A 20,891-nucleotide genomic window follows, 5' to 3' on the forward strand; every position below is an offset into this window, starting at 1 on the left:
CTTTTAATTGTTTGTTAATCTGCCACTGGTGGATTTGAATCAATTTTATTGGCATAATTATCCCTCCCTGCTATTTTATAGTTCACCAAAAAACCCTGCAACAACTTGAGTCTCACATGCCAGATGCCACCATACGACACTAACAGTGCAAGCAGGCCAATGGCAACCAAGCGCGCAGTCCTTCCTCCCTCACTTTAAAAGCCACCAGCCGCCACTGATATATGTGTGTATATATATAGGCCTATTCTTTTGAGTATTCAGGTGCTTTAGATGCTTTCACTCAACTTTCCACTCACTTAACTACCTTGGGAGATTATTTTAAATAAGGAACAAGCATTAAAATACATTTAAAAAGACCGAAATAGAAGCTTGGCACTGTCAAAAAACAAAAACGGCACTGTCTAAACATATGCTCCCAAACACATGCTACATTGTACTTGTGAACATGTCCACTTTCACTTCCGCAATCAATAATTGACCACTAATGGCCTAGTTTGAGCTACATTCTAAACAGTGTGTGCTTGTGCTCTCTTTCGATGTGGTTTATTGGGCCTGTCTCGAGAGACCACCATGGTGTACCTTAGTTTGGCCAAATAGAGCTTATGTAGCCCACACGCGTCTCGTGGCTATAATTAGAACTGAAACTCGAGACTGCCCCGAAGGGCGGGACCTCCCCGGCTTGGTCCGCCAGGCTTATAAGAGCGCGGGATCCTTGGGACTGGTTTGGCACAAGACTTTCCGACCAGGACACATACAAAATTTAGCCAGTAAGTATTAACGATAAATTGAGTCTTTAATTGTGTGTCTAAGGTGAAAATATACGTAAACAAATCACAACAAGTTCTACCACAAAATTTTGTGTGTGTGTTTATCATGTTGTAAGTTAGCGTTGTTTGAAAATAAAACTGAACACAATATAACTGTATGGTTGTTTTCATGGAGAACGTATATGACTTCCCCGTTTGGTACGACCGAACAATGAGACTAATTATTGTACGCTTTGAATATATCTTATCCCATAAAGGTATCCAGGGCATCTCAGTGCGATCTCAGTGCTTCTTGTGCGATTTAAGGAAGATGATGGTCTAAAATGGGTTATCGACCAGAAACCACAAGGACTACTATACCTGTTGTCTTTCTCTGAGGCCCCACACATCCATTCAGAGGAATATGCAACTAAATGATAAAGCCCGATGATAAACTACTGATCATGGGGAGACACAGGTGAGATCTAATAAAAGTGTGTACATTGTAGCGAACCGTAGAAGAACATGTTATATTGGTTCAAAGTGTCATTCTCCACGGCGCGAGCTATTGGTAACGTTTCAACAAGTGGACGAAACCATCCAATAGACTCCTTGGCGCATCTTCCAATTGTGCACTTAATGTAATGTGGTTTCTGAATGGGGTTGACTGTAGTTCACTGGAGTTAATAGATTTTAAGGTTATACAAAAATGAGTTCGTGTTTGTAAATTCTAACCATCTAGTCCTATTAACCTTCTATGATCCAATGTGAATTTAACTGATAATTGTATAGACCTACATCGAATATGGAAGGTGCGATTTGATTATACATCGTTAAAATCAAGGTGGCCAAACTCACTTAAAAAAATGGAAATGGTTCTAAATTTAGCGTGGAGCTTCTTAATGCTTGCCACATATCGGTCTCCCCCTACACGTGACATATTATGAAAAGTAGCCGGACAAAACTCCATAGATGTTTATTTAAGACAAACCCATGACAGATTGAAAGTGTCACATGTTTGAAAGACTTTCCTTAACTAGAATTGTGCTTGATTCCAAAAAATAGCATACACAAAAACGTGTCGCACTTTAATTCACTAAATGGTTTCAGAAATGGCTGCATTTTATTTGTTTGATATATCTCCATATCTAGCGAGTGAATGGCAATAAAGAGATCTAAAGATTGTGTGCTTCAAATACATGTTCTTTGCTCTTTATATCATTATGCTTCAAGGCTTCAATAAACTATTGCCCATTCAATTCTGAGTTGAAAGCAATGCTGGTTGACACAGAGGGTTGTCTTGACCCCCCTTTGCTTCCTTCTGCCCTGAACTTGTTGTATCTGGTTCTGAGTTGCCCCTGCTCTTATTTCACATTTGAGGTCTCAGGGACTTTCTGTCGGGGGCAAAAGGTACACCTTTTGAACCTAGCAACGGCACATGTACCACTTGTCATAGGAGCGAGGTCATGAGTACTAGTTTCACATGGGAGGGCACAGGGGGGGGGGGGGGGGGGGGGGGGATCAGCGCCACCCTCTGACTCCCAGTCTCCATGACCATATTTGGAAGTGCCCGGCTTATCTTTTTTTTTTTGGCACTGCTGCCCTCGTATCCACGACAGCGGCTGACGCAGGAGCACATGTCTGATTCTGCCCCTTGGTGGCAGGTGATAGTGGCCCCCTGAGTCAGACCAGGGAGCAGCGGTGAGGGGCTGTCCATACAATAGTTAAATATACCCCCCTGACACCCCAAACACGCGCTCTATATATAAAGCCACGGGCCTCAGCGTTCCTCTGCGTCGGGGCAACCGGAGACACGCACGGACCCCAAGATATGCATCACAAGACTATCAACGCACCAGCGCCCAGCCCTCTCCTCTCCCCTCCGCTCCCTCCCCGCCGCTCCCTCCCCTGGCACCCTCCACAGACACCCAGCCCCAACCCTATCCACACGTCTCGGTCGACCCCAATCTGTCTCGGTGCTAGTGCTCGGTTTGTGGCGGGATGGGCACCTGAACATATAGGTTTGTGCAAGGCGAGACGGGTGCTTCATGACCGATCGTTTTCGACATGTTGACAGGACATTTGAAAATGACAGCTGCGATCTAAACATTTTGTAATCTGAAGCACTCACCGCCTTGATTCTTTGAGTTCATGTGAACATATTTTTGGTTAACATGCTGTAGAGGAGTTTCCGTGTTTCCTAATCTTACTTAGCTGTGAAATAGGACGTTTCCTTCTTCTTATTGAATCATTGCATTTCCAGGGGTTTTGATATTGAATCTTGAATTCACAGATCTATTACTTCTATTCGTACTCATGCTTCCAAGCTTCCAAAGCCTTAAGGCTGAGATAATCTTTGAGATATCGTTATGGTTGGTTGGACTACCCCACTGAAAAAGCCTCAGATCATTCAAGTGATGAAGCAATTTCTTCAATTACATGACCCATGTTTTTATATTGAAATCCAAATAAAGCTTTTTGGTGGTGTATGTGTCCTCATTTCTCGGCACATACCCTTAGCGGGGTAAAGGTAAAGGTAACTAGCTAAAGGTAACTAGAACTAGAATGGTCAGACTTTATGGGGGGGGACACACCAGGCACTCTTTTACACTAATAGGGCTGACGTTGTGTGTTGTTTCGCTCAGTAGGCTATTTGTTTCAGGTCGTGCATAACATTGTAAGGTGAGGACAGTCAGGGCATGCTAGGTTATCGTCATCAGGGTGTGCCCTGAGGAGGGGAGTTCAGGCCATGTGCGTCGGAAAGTATCTCCGACGCTAATGTGTAAACCCCATTACTTCCCGGGCGGGTTTGCTGCTATCGATATGAACGCGGCGCCAGCAACAGGTCCCGAGGTCTCTACAGGAGACCGTGTAGTTGATGTGTCAATGAACTATCACTTCCATTCGTACTCATGCTTTCAAGCTTCCAAAGGCTTTAGGATGAGATCATCTTTGAGATATAATTATGGTTGGTTGGACGACCACACTAAAAAAGCTTCATATAATTTAAGTGATGAAGCAATTTCTTCCACTTTATGGAAATTACATGACCTTATTTACAGCATTAAAAAGACAAAGTGCAACAAAATTATTGATGGCTTCTATTTAAATTGAATACATTGTTTTATTTATTGAAGAAACAGGTTAAAAAACTACCAGTAGCTATTCATTCATTTTTGTTAATCTCAATACTAGTGGAAATAAAATTGATTTTTACTATTGTGTAACTATTGTGTGACTAAAGTCATGGTATTCAAAAAATGCTGTTTTAATAATGTGCCGGAAGAAATGTTAATAAATGACTAGTAAGCCAGTCATTGCTGGCTCTGATAAATCTAGTTGTGAAAGCATCCAGTTAAGCACCTTGCCTAACACAGGGTTGATAATGAAAACGTGACACCATGTGGGTTAGGTAGTCTCTTTTAAGTTGCATAACCATCCTTCCAAGAGTTGGTTTCATCTTTTTGTAAAAGGTTACAATATAAGTTTCTTCTGCATTCAGTTCTTAAGTTACAAGGTTTTTCTATTTACAGGTCAAGAGAGGAATAACATTACATTGGCTCAAAGCCTTTCTTGGTGATGATATTATTCCACAGTATATTTACAAGTCTATACATAATCCCTTGGGGTCCAGGCTTCCTGCTGTGAGGGAAACAGAAAAAACAAAGTCAAAATCAAAATTACACTTTCATTCAACATATATATGTTGAATGACAACATATATAATATTCTTTTTACCTATAAGCTGTTGAGCAGAGAGTTCTGAATGCTTTTGTACACCTGGTTGTAGATCTCCTCCTTGGTTTTCTTGCCATCAAGATACTCTGATTGGGGCAAAATAATCATTACTTTACTTTTGTTCATACGGGTGGAAAATCGATAGCTTATCTGTATAAACCTCAGAGCCATATTAGCGGTTGACCTTCATGACGTTGTACGACTTACCTATGGAATTGCAGTTGTTTTCCATCTCTTTCCTGTGTTTCACGTACATGGGCCACACATGGCCGTCGAACAGGCCAGGGGGGTCGGGGACTGTGTATGTTCTCGTACTGTCGGGAGAAAGAAAAAAGATAAATTCACGTATTTAGCTTCAAGTGTGGAAGGCATCAGAAAGAAGCCATTTTGAGTCTGATCCAGGATCTTCGTCATCTCCTCCTCCTCCTCACCTCCTTCTCTGCTTGCACTCCTCGTATGGAATGGAGATGAAGTAACTCTGGTCATAGAAGTCCAGGAGGGGCCTGAGAGAGCAAGGAGTTTCGGTTAGCTCAACCGTCTGCGGTTGAAACGTGCGCTCCTATAATGGCTGCTTGTGTAGGAATACAGTATGGCGTGTTAGCACGGGAACTCACAGGTAGTTGTAGAGGAGGAAGCCCTCCACGATGAGGATGTGGATCCCCGTCGTCTCCGGGTCCGACGTCTCCGCTTCAACCGACAGGTTGACTCCATGGGAACGGGCAAACTTGACTGGGTTCTCCTGCCAGCCTTTGATAGTGTTTACCATGGCCTCCATGTCGAGGGCCGTGATGACTGAGGAGAGACAAGAGGAACATGTTTCAGAACACACCAGACTGGACAGCGCAGCAATGTGCTTCATGATCAAAGTGAATGACTCTGGTATTCACTGAACTGACACTAGAGAACGTCAGTCGATAAGTAGTAAAGTTATTTTGTAATTTTTTTTATGTGCAGGAAGATATTAATTATGGATTTCCGGCGTGAAAATCCATTCTTACCATCCCACTGTCTAAAGCCGTCCTCCCCGACTTCTATTTGATCGGGTTTCTGAAATAACAGTCACCAATAAAACATTGCTGAAACCTAGTAACCAATCGCAACTGATCATCACACCTGGACACGACAAGTCAAGGACCCGTCTCCACCGAAAGTGGCCTGTTGCGGCCCGGGTCTTTGTTATTGTTATGTTCTGAAGTTATTATGAGCCTATCAATAATTCGAGCGCAACTGTATCGGAAATTGGCAAGTCTATAACAAGATTGTATTGGTAGAGTAGGGCTTTAGGCTTACTTTTATTAATTGTTGTTTCTGTATCAGTTTACAGACGCGCGCCTTTCAAATCGAGGACAGATATAGTAGGCCTAGCCCATGTAGGCAATCTCTATGTATCACGATAAGAGCAAAGTTGATGTACCTAAAACAATAATACGATGTCAAACGAGTTGGCAACGATGTTACAAATAGATGTATGTGTGACTTCTGACTATTGACTTTGAGTGGGGACGCTGAACATTTACGTTCGCTGTCCAGGAGACAATCAGCCGTATTACTAGGCTGCCAAGAATAGTGTGCTCATTCAAACAAATAATACCAATAGGCCAGTTTGCTGTTTGCTGGCATACAATTAGTTTTAGCATTTCATGAGAACTTGCGTCTAGTTCTAACGGGGGCTGTGTACTGGCTTACCTTGAAGAAGTCATCCTGGTGCACCACACAGCAGTTTGGTAGTGCCTTTATTAACCGGTTCGTCAACGTGGTTTTCCCACCGTTGGTGATGCTGAAATAAAAGTTTAAAAAAGGTCAGCTGATAAAGATCACATTATTTAGATGTCTCTATTTTACAGACGCGTTGTACACATGGTTTAATTTAAGCTCATCGAGACTTACCCGCCGATGCCAATGATGAACTTCATGTTACTTCTGGTCTTCTTTAGAATTCAGTAGATAAAAGAAGGGAACCCGACTAAAACAAACAAACAATCCTTCAAAGCTTTTAAAAGTCTTTGACCTTCCTTAACTTCTCTGCCAAACGTTCCCCCCTTTTACTACTTCATTGATTCTCTATGGTGCTACTGTATTTATATATAGTGTTTCCTCACCGCGTCATAACGGGTCTCGAGAACCTGTGCCCGCGTTCAGCCAATGGGCTTCCCACTCGTGCCGGTAAGAACCGCTATAGTTCGCGGAACGTGTCCAATCAAAAGACGACGAATCGGCCCAGTTTGTGGCAGCGTAAACTCCCGAATGTGCACCTGTCGGTTCGTCATCGTCTGTTCACACACAAGGCTCAGCCTAGCCTACGAAGTTATTCCAACAAGCAAATAAAATCCGAACACAAGACGGACGTATACTGTATCTATAGACTATTGTAGATGAGGAATGATTGTTGCAGACATCTGTGAATAAGTATGTTCTTTTGACTGCATAGATATTGCCTTTTGGAGTGGGTAAGGCAAGAAGCCTCAGAAAAATACATTCAATCACATTGTAAATGTAGCCTTAACTGGAAATTAAATAGTTTTTAATTTGAATTGATGTGTTTATTAACGGGTGTGTGTGTTGGTGTGTGTGTGTGTGTGTGTGTGCAAGCGTGCAGCATGTGGTTTTATGTTTATCCTACGGTTTGTATGTAGGATGTGTATGTGAGAGAGAGAGAGAGACAGGGGAGGGGAAGAGAGAGAGAGGTTGTATGTTGGTGTGTGCGTGTTTCTATTTTGGTGAATGTGTGTTTGTATGTGGGCGTGTTAGTGAACTTGAATGTTAGTGTGTGTGTGTCGGCTGTTGATGTATGTGAGATCGATCAGATTTTTTGTTTGTAGAGCAAAGAGTGGGGCACGTGTGCGAGAGCATATCATGTCAGTGTGTGTGCGTGTTTGTGTGTGACCACCTGCTGCGTCATACGTGCTTCTGATGCAACAGGTTGGAATACATGGCTCCGTCCCATGTCACCACCACACAACACTGCCTCTATGTTGAGGCTACACCCCACATCAAGGTCTCAGCCCGATGGCACCGCCCCCCTGGGACGTATTAGTGTCATTATCTACACAATCTCTTCAAACCTGAGGCTGCACATTACTGGATGTGTGTGTGTGTGTGTATGTGTGATCGTGTGTGTGTGTGTGTGTGTGTGTGTGTGTGTGTGTGTGTTTATGTGTGTGTGTTCGTGTGTGTGTGTGTGTGTGTGTGTGTGTGTGTGTGTGTGTGTGTGTGTGTGAGAGTGTGTGTGTGTGTGTGTGTGTGGGGGGGGGGTTGGGTCGACGACTTTCTTTTTGCAGTGTTTGATCACAATCTCTTTACTGTATGTCTCCAATGCCAACTCTAGTAGTGAACTTTGTGCCCTGGAGACTGAAACGCATTTGAGCACATTGCAAGAGTCACGTTACTTTCCAATGGGTATAAATCTCAGGGGATGCCAGTATTATTGAATGCCTTTAAGTGCGTTGATATTTTAAAGTATGAGGTTGTGTATTACAACCTCCCCAGTGCAAATTTAAGATTTTCCACACATACCACAACCATGTCTCAATCTGTGTTGCATTGGGCACACAACCGGAATAGATTGTGTATCTCCCTTGCAGTAGCAGCACTGAGCTTAATAAAACAAGGGTGTTTAAAGCTGATAATCCTGGTGAAAGAATGTAAAACAGCATTTGACGGGAAACCTTAATTGTTAACATTATATTTAGTGAAATATGTTCCTTCAAGTAAATTAGTATTAAATGCATGCACTGTAATGAAATAGATTTTACCTGCTGCAATTGCATTATTTAAGTGTATTGCTAATAATGACATGGCATTAGAAAATGTTTAAACAAAGCGGTTTTAACTGCAACAGCCAGGAATACATGGCATATCATTCGTTCTCATCCATCCATTCCTCCACGCATTGCAGAGCTTCCAGTGACGGATCAGAGGATTTATGCGCGTTTCAGTGCGAGCGCTAAAATTGGAAGGAACACGCGCGGACAGCCAAAATAATTCCTCAAGTGCTTGACGAGCAGCAGCCTCTCAGCATGCCACTAGGCGCGTACAGTTGTATCTAAATATTGTTTATCACCTTGTGGTTACGAAGAGGGCTTGCATGGGAGAGAAGTGTGTGCCAATCATCTGACCTCTGCAGCGCTTGCAGATGCAGACTGGCAGAGACAGAGAAGTGGTGTAGGTCACGGGAGGTGTCAAACAGGATTTACACGCTAGTGGTCCTACGTCAAGTAGGAGTTTTTATCGGCTCTGAGGTCGCCTGGCCATGCCAAAACATTCACTATCAGGTGAGGCGCATTTCGCCTATTGATGGATGAGTGTAAGGTCGACAGAGGGCACCAGGAAAGAATGTGATAAAACACAGCCCCACCAATTATATATTAATTTTCTGATTTATTATGGTTGTTTGTACAAACAATGGCACATATTCATATACATGACTTTAGCAACATAAACATTTAGATATATAACATCTCATTTGTAAATATGTCCTGTTTTTACTTCAGTAAAAGTGCATTGTAAAACATGACACGACACGTTATCAATAATATGGAAACATGAAAAAAAGAGGAGGGAAATAAATAACCATGCCACTTGCATATGTAACAATGGAACATATTTGAGTGTGTGTGTGCTGCCTCCAGGTGTGACCTTTCATCTAGGTCTTGGAAGAACTGTATCATAACGCATGATTTCACATAACTATAAATAACCCATGCCCGTCACAACATGGTCAAAACATCCATCACTTTTCAAAAAGAATGTACGACTATATACACATTTTTACTTAACAGTACAAATCCACGTTTGTATCGCTTTATCGCGAGATCATGCTGGAAAAGATTCATAGACACATGTGACGGAGATCCTACATTTTGATTTTAAACGTTTTTCTTACGAAGCCCATTTGGTCATGCAAGAGAACCCTCCTGAAATGCTTACATAACTTTAAAACACGTCAAGGGGGAAACATGAGCACAGACGAATACATGGTCAGCACCCAAAATGTTCTTCAAAATCCGGTTCTGCATATTCTTTGCACGACTCAGTGTTCAGTCACAACGGAGAAATTGCTTTGGCCCTTTGTCTCTCCGATGTGAGTGCCTGCATTGTAGATCTGAACGGCGTGTTGTTGTTATCCCACATGACTCTTAACAGACCACCCGGGCCGCCATCATCTGGCACAAGGACTCCCAGCCGGTCCTTTTTAAGAATCCCCCTGGCCTGTGGTGGAGTTATCTGGTGCAGACAGGTATCGGGTTAAGTGTGTGCTTCCAGGCGATCCCCGTGTTGGCTTCGTCTATTTATTTTTCCCATGATTTTCCCCGTGTGGCACACAGTGATTCATTCCTGGGACGTCCGCCGGGGAGGGGTCGCCCACAAAATGGCCCCCTGTGGCGACAACGAGAGAGAGCGAGAGAGAGCGAGAGAGAACGATAGTGGGCGAGAGAGAGCGAGAGAGAACGAGAGAGAGCGAGAGAGAGCGAGAGAGAACGATAGTGGGCGAGTGACAGCGAGAGAGAGCAAGAGAGAACGATAGTGGGCGAGAGAGAGAACGAGAGAGAACGAGAGAAAACGAGAGAGAGCGAGAGAGAACGATAGTGGGCGAGAGATAGTGTGAGAGAGCGAGAGAGAACGATAGTGGGCCAGAGAGAGCGAGAGAGACTGATAGTGGGCGAGTGACAGCGAGAGAGAGCGAGAGAGAGCGAGAGAGAATGATAGTGGGCGAGAGAGAGCGAGAGAGAGCGATTGTGGGCAAGAGAGAACGAGATCTCTAAAAATAGACCTCGCCCCGACCTAGCTTCTCGTCCCATACTGTGACCAAGGCCCCCGTCCCCCCCCATGTCCCTCTCCCCCGTCCCCCCCCTAACCAGTTTTCATCTTGAACTCTGAAGGGCGAAGAACACTAATTGACTACCCCCGTTGACTACTTACTCAACAGTACCGTCCATTAAAAATAGCAGCACCCGCGGGTGGGGGGTACGACCGGTGCTGAGGAGCCTAGCAGATGGGGCAGTGTGGAACGCAGGGGTGCAGCCCTGCTCCTGACAGGGACGCATGGATGGAAACCGAGTTCACGCTGTGCTTTTAGGCGTTCGGACCCGGTGACAGCACACTTTGACATGGAGACCCATAAGCAGAGGAAGAGGTTCTTCTTGGGACTTGGGCAAAAATATCTCTTTGCCCAAGCATGGTGTAACAATGTTTTTTCACTGACTTCATAATAAACGACACTGTTTGAGATGAATTGTCGGTAAATCAACAGCGTGTATGATTACACGCTGTGTATACAGCGTGTAATCATTTAAAGAATGTCTGGAACCAATTCAAATGATGCCTATTCCTCGCCGTTAACATGTGTTTATAACCGAGATCCATGAAGAACATTTCCCCAAATGTCAAGAGTTTGTGTTATCGGAAGGAGGACATTTCAAAGCATGAAGTCTGATCAAACTATGTGCACCTCACTGTCAAAGGTCAGGGTCAATGTGCCCCACGGTGGAGCTGGGCCTGCAGGAAAGACACACACCATTAAATAAGTGATACCCGGTATGTAGGGTTAGGCCAAGAGTACTCAAAAGTATTTTGTTGCTCGCTAAGGTGTCCTGATATAAGAGCACATCTGAATTTAGAGAGTAGGCAGGAAGACGTCAATTAAATTACTAGCTAGCAATATTAATATGTGAAAGCCAATTCATTTAGCATATACAGATTAGGGTATAACAGTCGGATCAGTCAACGTTTAGTCCTGTTCTGATCTGTTCTGCTTAAACAAATCTTAAAATCAGTTCTCAGCCTTCGAAAGGCTTAACTTTTCTATTTCAAAAGTAAACCTTTCAAAAGTAAAAGTAAATTTTTTCATTTACATTCTCGCACGTTGTAACTAGTTTTAACTGAATGAAAAGTAGGTGTTTGAAGTAATACAAAATTATTATATCTAATAATTGTATTATACATAATAATATGTGCTATTTGATTATAATATATTATTATTATTATTGAAAATAGGTCACCTTTCTTTGTCTGCTTCTGAGTTGACTTGCGGCTGTTCTTGTTCAGTCCTAAAAGGTCAGAGAAGAAAAAGAAGTTACCTCTGGCTGCTGTATGTTGGCATGAAAACTATTTGGATTTATGTTTTGTTTCTAAGTATTTTTAAAATTGAACTGCTCACCTCTCCTTCTGCACTCTGAGCTTCTCGTCATCATACCTTAGCGAAATTGAATTACAAGTGTGTAAAGGATATGTCTGTTCCATAAATATGCTCCATGAGATAAGTTGTTACATAACACGTTAAGTAATACGAGTTTCATCTAGCATGGGAGCAGAATATTTACATTAATTAGGTGATTTATAGTCTTGGATCACACTCTGTAACATACTATTTCAATTATGTAGCAAAGTTCCGAACAACTCTCACCTAATTTGGTTGTATCGGACATGAAACATAGAAGAAGCATTCAATTCAGTGTTTATATGAAAACGGTCTCCGCTCAGTTTACCAATAGGTGAGGTTTACAATCATCAACCAGAGCACATATTAGGACAGAGTATATATACTCTAAACAAAATTGAAATCGTAACTATAACCTTTATGGAAAGCGTCAAGTGGTAAACACGGCTTGTAAGACTGCTTGTGAAAAGCTTCAGTTTTCTTATGATCAACAGAGTGTGTGTTGGATACACATAGTGATGACAGTGACCTCTGGTGGTCTAAAGGTACTTACTGCAGCACACACTCTGGGATCTGGACGTGCACCATGGGGACGATCTGGCTGAGCTCGTCCAGGCTATAGACATAGCGAATCTTATCCATGAACTTCACACTGCATGAGAGAAACCACATAATTATGCCATCGTTCAACCAATCCAAACTTAAAAGCCTTACGTTTGTGCATGTAGCACATGTACATGCCTGTAATAACTAATGGTGATCGCAATACTGACAAATATGTGGCAAATACGATTACAAAGAACCAAAAATAAAGAAACATTTGAGTCCATGTGTATATCTTCTGTTAGTTGGACAGGCAAAAGGGCAGACATTTCCTGTTTTATAGTAGACCTACAAAGAAATACACAATGCAAGTCCTGAAAGCATGTACTACTGTGTACATATATGCCCTTAGGGCATGACATTGTTATCACTGTGTGAATTTATAATATTTTATGTATGTATTTATGTATTACTGGACATCTTGTATACTATTTTTGTTGTTGCATCTTTCTATAGTCCATGGGCTGATGTGACAAGTGAATTTCTCATGTATGGGCTGAAATAAAGTTCCTATCTATCTTATCTACTCAAACCATTGGAGACAATGTGATAATCCACACCGTGACTTTATTCTTGACTTTATTCTTGACCTCATCCGAGCCAAAAGTGACTATTCCAGCACACTTTTTTTTTTTACAGAATTTGATCTTCACAGGGACCCCCAACCTCCCCTCCACCCAGTGCTCCATCGCCCCCAGAGGGTCACCTGACGAAGGGTCTGGAGATGGCGAGGACCGTGCGGATGAACCAGGACGGGTGGGCGATGATCAGACACTTGAGGTTCTTCCGTAACCTGCGTGCGCACGGGAAGAAGACATGAAGGTGAGCCTATGAAGTCATCCCAGGCACCTCCTCACCCATCCTCCTCATCAGCATCCACAGCACCTTCCTTTATCTAATCTACAAATATTAGTTTGATCTAATGATAGACTTAAATACAATTTAGAACCTTTACTCAAAAAAGAGGGTTAATAAATGGGAAACTGATATAGCCAACCAGCTTCAAAGACACAAAAAGAAGAAGAAGAATGATAGGTTTGAAAATAAAATAAATACATCACAAATGTAAAACAGATTTAAACATGCGTTGATTTTAGATTTTTTGACACAACGATTTACAACCAATGTAAATACTTTTTTTCTTTTACCTCCTGTCAATCATCTGGTAGCACTTCCTGAACCAGCTGATCCCGGGCATCTTGCGGCGGGGAGTGGCTCCATTCAGGTAGATGATCATGTAGTCCTCGGCCACCAGCAGCTCCAGGCTGCTGATGACGTAGCTGCACACAGACCATCACAACCAGTGACCGGGGAACGGCCTCTCCCATGCAATCAGCAAGACGTACCAACGTTCCCAGTCTAGAACTAAAAGGCTGATTATGGAGGTTCGCCAGGACCACGCAGACACCTCGATGCAGTCGTGAACCTGTTTTGGTTCTGCGTCGGGTTTCAGTGTGCGGACCAATCACAGCCCTCGCTGCTGCGTCGCCTCAACGGAAAGTTACAATTTTTGGTAGGCTCACGTCAGGCCCCTTGCAGGGGACGCAAGGGGGGTCCGCAAGGACATAAGGGGTCCGTAACCCCTTTACGTTGCACGAACATGGGACCATAATCAGCCCTTAAGAGTTGCACTAGAGGGGCTTGAAATCAGTGCTTATATCTACCTCGGATAAGGACAGTCTAGTGTGGTTGGGCTGTTTGACTTCCAGCAGAGAAGTTCTTCATTCGAACCCTAACAGGCACCATTTGTCTGTTAGCATTCTGGGAGCATTTAGCCTAACCCCTACCGGCACATTAACGACATGAAAGATCACTGCTAATAGCTTTGGCAATATTTGCATGATGCAAATAGCGAAAGATTACATTATGTATGTTTATGGCATGGTTTAATGCCACCATATTTTTATAAGTACTGTGATGGTGTTAGAATGTTCCTCACAGAAAGAGGTTCTCCATGATGTAGGTGTAGTCCTCACAGCTGCTCTCAGGAAGATAGCAGGCTGCAAACACTATGATGGCATTCAGACCCTCACCATAGTAACCTGGGAGAGAGAGAGAGAGAGAGAGAGAGAGAGAGAGAGAAAATCGCACATTCTTAAACAAACTTTGAAATACACCCCCCCCATACACACACACAAATACACACACAGTACCCACATGCACGATCTCACACATACCTCCGTGGGTGACCACCCTCAGGTAGGGTCTGATGGTCTGCATGTCTATCCTGTGCTCCTGGTCCCCGATGACCACGGACCTCCACAGCCGCCCGCTGGCGTCCCTCTCCTCCTCCCCGTCACTGTCCCCTGGGAGCCGCTTGGCCGTGGCCACGGGGGTGTCGTCTGGGGGCCCCGGGAGAAGCACAACGATCACAGGTCTGCACTGCACTGGGGCTTCATTTTGCCTCTTATTTTTTTGGTTTAGCAGGAGAACTTCCGGCCAGGAAGTTTTGATGGGAAAGAAAAGGTTTCAGGACCAATGGACTCATCGGGTTTCCAAGCGTTCTCACAACACACGTCATCACACTCGCTTGTGCAAGAGTGTGAAGCCCGTTGAAAGTTACCATTCTGGATAGTACGTTTTCAGCTGGAAGTGGTAGGAGGACACTCGTGTTTTACAGGTCATTTGCCGAAAAAAATTACACATACGTTCACCGACGTCAAAACTCTCTCTACTAATATTAGGTTTTTAACTGATATTTGACTTTTATTTATCCAGGAAGGTCCCATTGAGATATAATATCTCGTCTTCCAGGGAGTCCTGGCCGGGGCATATATGTGATTAGCGGGGTAACTCACCCTATAAAGAAAAACCAAGCCAGCAACACAATAAATATACCTGCATCCTTATTTATCTGTACAGGTCTACAATGTAGTGCAGAGATAAGCACGAATTTAGGACCTCAAATTTGAAGTTCCAACTGAATCACAGATGAGGTGTGATCGTTGCACCCTTCAGTTGCTAACACATAAGCAATAGCTGCAACATTTTACTTTGCTCTAACAACTGCATGGCAATTCAATCTGCAATGACATCACTTCCCCCGTACTGACCCTCCCACTCCAGGTCGTTGCCGTTGCTGTTGTCCAGCGAATCGGTGTCGTTGGGCGTTTCCATGGCGTCCACGTCCAGGTCGTCCAGGGATGCCTCGCTGGGGTCCAGGGATAGCTTCATGTGGGGCGCCACCAGGGTGCGCCGCTTGCCCTGCCCAGCGGAGTCCCCCAGCTTCAGGGAGCTGGGGGGGTCTGAGGGGGTCACCAGAGAAAACGGTCTTAGAAGAGCCAAATTGAAGTTGACATAATTATCATTAAACTTTTTTATGCAGGTTGGTGTTTCTGAGCGGTTAGGCTAGACAGGCTGATAACCTTGTCCTATTTCCTTTTCTGGCATTTCATTATCTTCTCTGATTGTAGGGAATTATGAAAAACATATGATGTGTTTCCTCTACGTGAATGGTATCCTTGATTGCTATGCTAATCGATTTCCCTACACAGTCATTTTAATGTGCTGTAAAGCGTTGATATAAATAATGTCATATTATAAGCCTACTATCGTCCAACTGAACTGACTTGTTCTGTGGTCAGTGAGGCCGTATGATGACTCAACGTCGCCATCTTCTGGCAGTGGTCTGAAAAGAACAACAGTAACAGGAAAGTCATAAAGATGTACATATACTAGACGGGTAGATGCTATTGACTGAAGATTAAATGGCTTGAAGCTTGATTGAGTCGTTATTTTGCCTTGTTTTTTTCCAATGTACAAAAAAAGTATTACGATCCATGCAGAATGTCTCTATCCCTTGGCACACAGAGGTGCAGTTGTGGTTTAAATTGTGTATCAAAGTACTATGGATGTCGTGAGAGAAAGCAGCCTCTGTAATTACCAGCCCTGACAATGATGTTGTAATTACACGGATAAATGCTGGCTGCTATGCAACAAGCCCAGACACAGTACACACACACGGGTAAGGAGGGCAAACGATCGCCTGAAGTCAGGACTGCTTTTTTGTTGTCTGATGGTAATTGCAGTGATTATGTTGCCAGTAAAATTGACAGAGAGGAGGGGAGCAGGCCTGGATAACTATATTAGGTGCTGGAAAAAGCATAAAGGCTTAAGCCAACACACTGAAATACAAAAGCCAAAACGGCAATACAGTATTTATATATATTTAGCGGCAGGCAAGATTGTAATGTTAAAATGTAGTAATCTGCCTGCAGGGAAACTATTCAAAACTATAAATAGACACACACATATAGAGCCATACTCTGTGTGAGTCACCCACGCACAAGGCACACAGATTTATGTATAAAATAATCCGCCCCATGTGAGTGACTCAGAGCAGGCACCAATTTACACAGACTCTCACTGCAGTGGAGAAATAGAGCGAAAAGCAGTTATGTAATATAATGATGCAATCATGCACTAAAAGAGTGATACACCTCTTCTGCTCCTCCTTTCCTAACTGTAATTTATTTGTTTCTATAGTTTTATCCTGAAAGCTACTTTAGAAATCTGCGGTAGGGGATAGGGCATCTCGCTCTAGGATGGACACACACACGCACACACACACACACACACACACACACACACACACACACACACACACACACACACACACACACACACACACACACACACACACACACACACACACACACACACACACACACACACAGTACCTGGGGAAGTCCTCGTCCTGCCACTCATCCTTCACCTCCATGACGTCCATCCCCAGGGTGAGCTCCGCTGTGCTCATCCTGGAGAGACAGACAGACAGACAGACAGACAGACAGACAGACAGACAGACAGACAGACAGACAGACAGACAGACAGACAGACAGAGAGACAGAGAGAGAGAGTATAATCCTTTGAAACAACAGGGGTTATCCTAGAAAAGGCCATGCAGATCAACACTGCAATGGAACACTTTGTTCCCTTGGCAGGACCGTGCTACTGTACCATAACTGTGTTATAGGCCCTGATGGGCCTACTCAATGAATTAACTCATTATTCACCTTCCTTCGCATACATCCCACAGGCCAATGAACTAAATATAAAATAACTCTCATTCAGCCCCTGTTGGCCAATCTATAAAGAAACAAGAGACCTTAGTGCAGAGAAGGCAGCGGCAGTGGCGACACAGACCACGCTACATGACACAACCCAATAGGAACGCGCACACACGCATGAGCCTCACTTTCAACCTGCTCCTACGCATCTCGCTTCCCTGCGGGGGGGTATTCCTTCTTGTGCTTTGCTGCACATCGCATGAGATTAGACGCACCTCTAGAAAAGCCATGCGTGTGTGTAGAGTGTGTGTCCCGTGTGTGTGTGTGTCTGTGTGTGGGAGGGGGGCTGCCTCGAAGCAGATGCATCCACCTTCTGTCGGTCAACTATAGCATGCGGATGATGCATCAAAGCCGCCGGTCAGCGAGCAGTACCCATGTGGAAACAATCTGAAACAATGGGAAGCAGAGAGGGGGTTCGTAGCTCCAGGGTGCCCTGCTATGTTGGTGGTGCTACTGCTACTGCTTCTTCTGCTGCTGCTGCTAAACTGGCTGCGGGTTAGGAACATCGAGTTGGCAGAGTAATGTTGTCTTCTGTGAGAGTGTGTTCTTACTGCACAGTATGACTGCCGCAAGAACTATGTCGTCTACTGTCACCATGGCTACCAGTGTTGAGATCATGCTTGTTTTGGAGAGATTCTTAACATTTTCGCAATAAGGAGCAGCAGGAGATGTCCTAATTAAGGATGAGTAACAGACTGAATAACAAGAAAATATAAGAAAATAAAGAACGCACACACTTGAAATCCATAATTTGAGTTATGGGAATTTAAACCCGGGATTTCAAAGTGACTGTGTAGGCTATATGGAGTCAGATCCAGTCTAATCCAATGTATTTGTTCAGACCTGGTTCGAAATTTAAGTCTCAAGTGGTTTGATTGCCCAGATTACACTAAATGTCCTTATGAGTCATCAAAGGGGCAAGGGAAAAACTCCCCAAACCGACAGCCTTGTGTTAAAGTGGCACATGGACGCGATTAGGGGTGTCCGTGTATGTGTGTGTGTGTGTGTGTGTGTGTGTGTGTGTGTGTGTGTGTGTGTGTGTGTGTGTGTGTGTGTGTGTGTGTGTGTGTGTGTGTGTGTGTGTGTGTGTGTGTGTGTGTGTGTGTGTGTCTCTCAGAGGGGGCTTGCTGGGACTTGGGTATGGTCGCTTTAATCTTGTAATCCTATATTCTTTTAATTGTTTAATGTGGATTTAATGAGTAGAATCTGAGTCTCATCCACAGGTTTGCCAACCATTATTGTTCTTTTAACTGATCTAAACTTATCTTCAGAGCTTTTCGTTTCAATATTGACATTACGTAAAAGAAAGTGTATATGCTGAGCATTTATTTTAACATAGTGCAATAATCAAACCACAATATCAATGTTACCCCAGGTCTGAACAGCAACTATTTCAGGGGGGGGGGGGCGGGGGCGAACTGCCAAAGACCCACACACAAACAGCTGACTGGGAGGTGTGCCTGGCCGTCGACATCGACACAGATGTCTCTGGTCGGACTGCAGCTGTTAATACAGCGAGGAGGCGCTGACGGACACGAGCAGGGGGGGAGCGTGTGTGGACTGGGGATTGGAGCCCAGATGGTGGTCCGGTCCTCCAGCCCTCCTCCACTGCTCTCCTCCTCGCTCCCTCTACACTCCCTGCTCAGCTTTCATCACACGAGTGACACTCTTTACCAGGACGTATATTCATGTATGACAATATAAGAAGGACCCCAGGAGGACTAATTCAATAAGTAAATATAAACAATTAAATGTTGAATGTATTTTTTTGGATGGATTTGGATTTGCACTAGCTTTATCATAATACGTATGGAAGGTAGTCCTGACTGATACATTATTATTACCCAATGTTAGACAATCTCTGCACAATGAACCATCCAGTAGTCTGTGACTAGTCTGTGACCAAAGACAAGCATAGCCTTCTGTGCAGTAGTGCAGCGACAGGTCAGAAAACCCAGATGATCAATTGAAACAGTGATACGGATGATCACATGACCATGTTCCCTTTTTCCTCCTTTTTTTTTTTCTTCTAGCAAACTAATATGAATCTCTTCCTTTCTTTAAACAACCGCACACTTCACAATATCTGGGATGGGTGGGGGGATTATGACATTGGTGAGTGAAATAGAAATAGGCTACAGCGTGAAAGCTTTTCAACGTTGCGATACTGCCACAGGTCATTAAAGAGCAGTCAGGAGATCCTTAATTCTCCATACAGCACAAAGATGCAGACATCGCAGCAGGCAGGCTGTGGACATCGGGGATCGAACCCAGTGCTTGCTGTGGGAGTCGAATCCAATTTCCAATAAAACAAGGTCTCAGATGAGAATAGGAGATACTCACAAAAGAGTGGTCTTTTTTGTGTCGTCCGATTGGTTTCCCCTTTAGCTTTATACTTCCCAGTTGTGATCATGTGAACGCCATGCTTTGCTGAGGACATCTGCAGGTAAAACACACTTTTATATAGTCAATAGTGCGTAGTCCTCTACTCTAGAGAACGAGGTTATTCCGAATATCTCCTATCGCCTCCTCCCTTCCACCGAGTGAAAACCCAACCGGAAAATAAATTCTGCGTCCTTATCGCATCCCGTGCTGAATCAAAACAGCAGCTTCCTCTGTGAGGGAACTCTGCCTCTAGCAGAGAGAGAGAGAGAGGGAGAGAGGGAGAGAGGGAGAGAGGGAGAGAGGGAGAGAGGGAGAGAGAGAGAGAGAGCGAGCGAGAGAGACTATACAAGTAAAACTAGGACAACCCCCGTCCTGGGGGGTTTTCAGCTCTAACGCTTTTTTCCTTCTTCTGTTTGAAATATTATAACATTTATATCATCCTCATATGCTCCATAATGAGCACCCCCCCCCCCCCCCCATCCCTTGCAGGCTCTCTAATCCTTCTGGGATGAGGTCATCCCCGTCGTGTGGGAACTGCGATGCGATTGGTTATGTAATCGCACCTGCTGCTGCTGCCTACCTTCTCTGCGGAGTCCTGGGGTTCAGAGAGACCTGCGTGGATGTGGTCGAGGCGGAGTGCAGTAGCAGGCTATGGCATGGTCGCTTTTTCCGCTCCAGTTAGCACTGAGTTAGGTCCTCAGGTTTGAGATGGGTTCACAGCCAGCGAAAGATCACTGCGTTCTTGCCACATCTCTCTCTCGCTCCCTCTTAATCTCCCTCTCCCCCATCTACTCTCTCTCTCTGTCTCCCTCACTCTCTCATCGTCTTTTTTGGACTCCCTTGATAAACCCCTCCTCCGCATCATTTTCCTCCTATCTCTTTTCCATCATGCAATGATGCTCTTGACCCTGAACTCCCCACCCCACCCCGTCCCCTCCATCTAACAATCCCTCCCACCTTTCTCTCTCTCTCTCTCGCTCTCTGTAATTCTCTCCTCCCTCACAGCTGCTCTGAGCTTCGTTAGTAAACACAAGCCTCAATTTTTCCGATCTTCTAAATTGCTATTGGCTGGTTGATGACATGACGTGCAGGATTTTGTTAATAAAATGTTTGGTTTTTATGCCTACACCAGGCAATATATATATATATATAGATAAATATATATATATATATATATAGATAAATATATATATA

General features: G+C 44.0%; 2 protein-coding genes and 1 long non-coding RNA gene across 7 annotated transcripts; 1 reads left to right on the forward strand and 2 right to left on the reverse strand.

Annotated features, from left to right (window-relative positions):
* The first annotated feature begins 517 nt into the window (after positions 1-517).
* On the forward strand, positions 518-16,625 carry LOC130386926 (uncharacterized). 4 transcript variants are annotated; one of them, XR_008896259.1, is made up of 5 exons: positions 518-1,224; positions 12,883-13,065; positions 13,413-13,468; positions 14,443-14,618; positions 15,310-16,625. It is a non-coding gene; the product is annotated as an uncharacterized LOC130386926 (long non-coding RNA). The 4 variants fall into 4 exon arrangements; XR_008896261.1 differs by having other exon boundaries at positions 520-1,224; positions 12,899-13,065; positions 14,509-14,618; XR_008896258.1 differs by having other exon boundaries at positions 521-1,224; positions 14,509-14,618; positions 15,310-16,623.
* LOC130386924 (nicotinamide riboside kinase 2-like) lies at positions 4,151-6,544 on the reverse strand. Of its 2 annotated transcripts, XM_056595788.1 has the most exons (8): positions 6,372-6,544; positions 6,171-6,261; positions 5,483-5,531; positions 5,099-5,276; positions 4,916-4,987; positions 4,692-4,798; positions 4,485-4,570; positions 4,151-4,388 (listed from the first exon to the last, which is right to left on the reverse strand). In XM_056595788.1, the coding sequence occupies exons 1-7, from the start codon at positions 6,395-6,397 to the stop codon at positions 4,485-4,487; spliced, it is 609 nt and encodes a 202-aa protein (XP_056451763.1). In that variant the 5' UTR covers positions 6,398-6,544; the 3' UTR covers positions 4,151-4,388. The 2 variants fall into 2 exon arrangements, with proteins under 2 accessions (XP_056451763.1, XP_056451764.1); XM_056595789.1 differs by lacking the exons at positions 5,483-5,531; positions 6,372-6,544.
* On the reverse strand, positions 10,356-19,933 carry LOC130386921 (caytaxin-like). Its single transcript, XM_056595785.1, has 12 exons — positions 19,656-19,933; positions 16,923-17,000; positions 15,813-15,871; positions 15,297-15,488; positions 14,421-14,585; positions 14,183-14,285; positions 13,392-13,523; positions 12,950-13,036; positions 12,194-12,292; positions 11,641-11,676; positions 11,483-11,530; positions 10,356-10,979 (listed from the first exon to the last, which is right to left on the reverse strand). The coding sequence occupies exons 2-12, from the start codon at positions 16,997-16,999 to the stop codon at positions 10,940-10,942; spliced, it is 1,038 nt and encodes a 345-aa protein (XP_056451760.1). The 5' UTR covers position 17,000; positions 19,656-19,933; the 3' UTR covers positions 10,356-10,939.
* Positions 19,934-20,891: the final 958 nt, after the last annotated feature.

Source organism: Gadus chalcogrammus, chromosome 8 (assembly GCF_026213295.1).
Source record: "Gadus chalcogrammus isolate NIFS_2021 chromosome 8, NIFS_Gcha_1.0, whole genome shotgun sequence".
NCBI lineage: Eukaryota > Metazoa > Chordata > Actinopteri > Gadiformes > Gadidae > Gadus > Gadus chalcogrammus.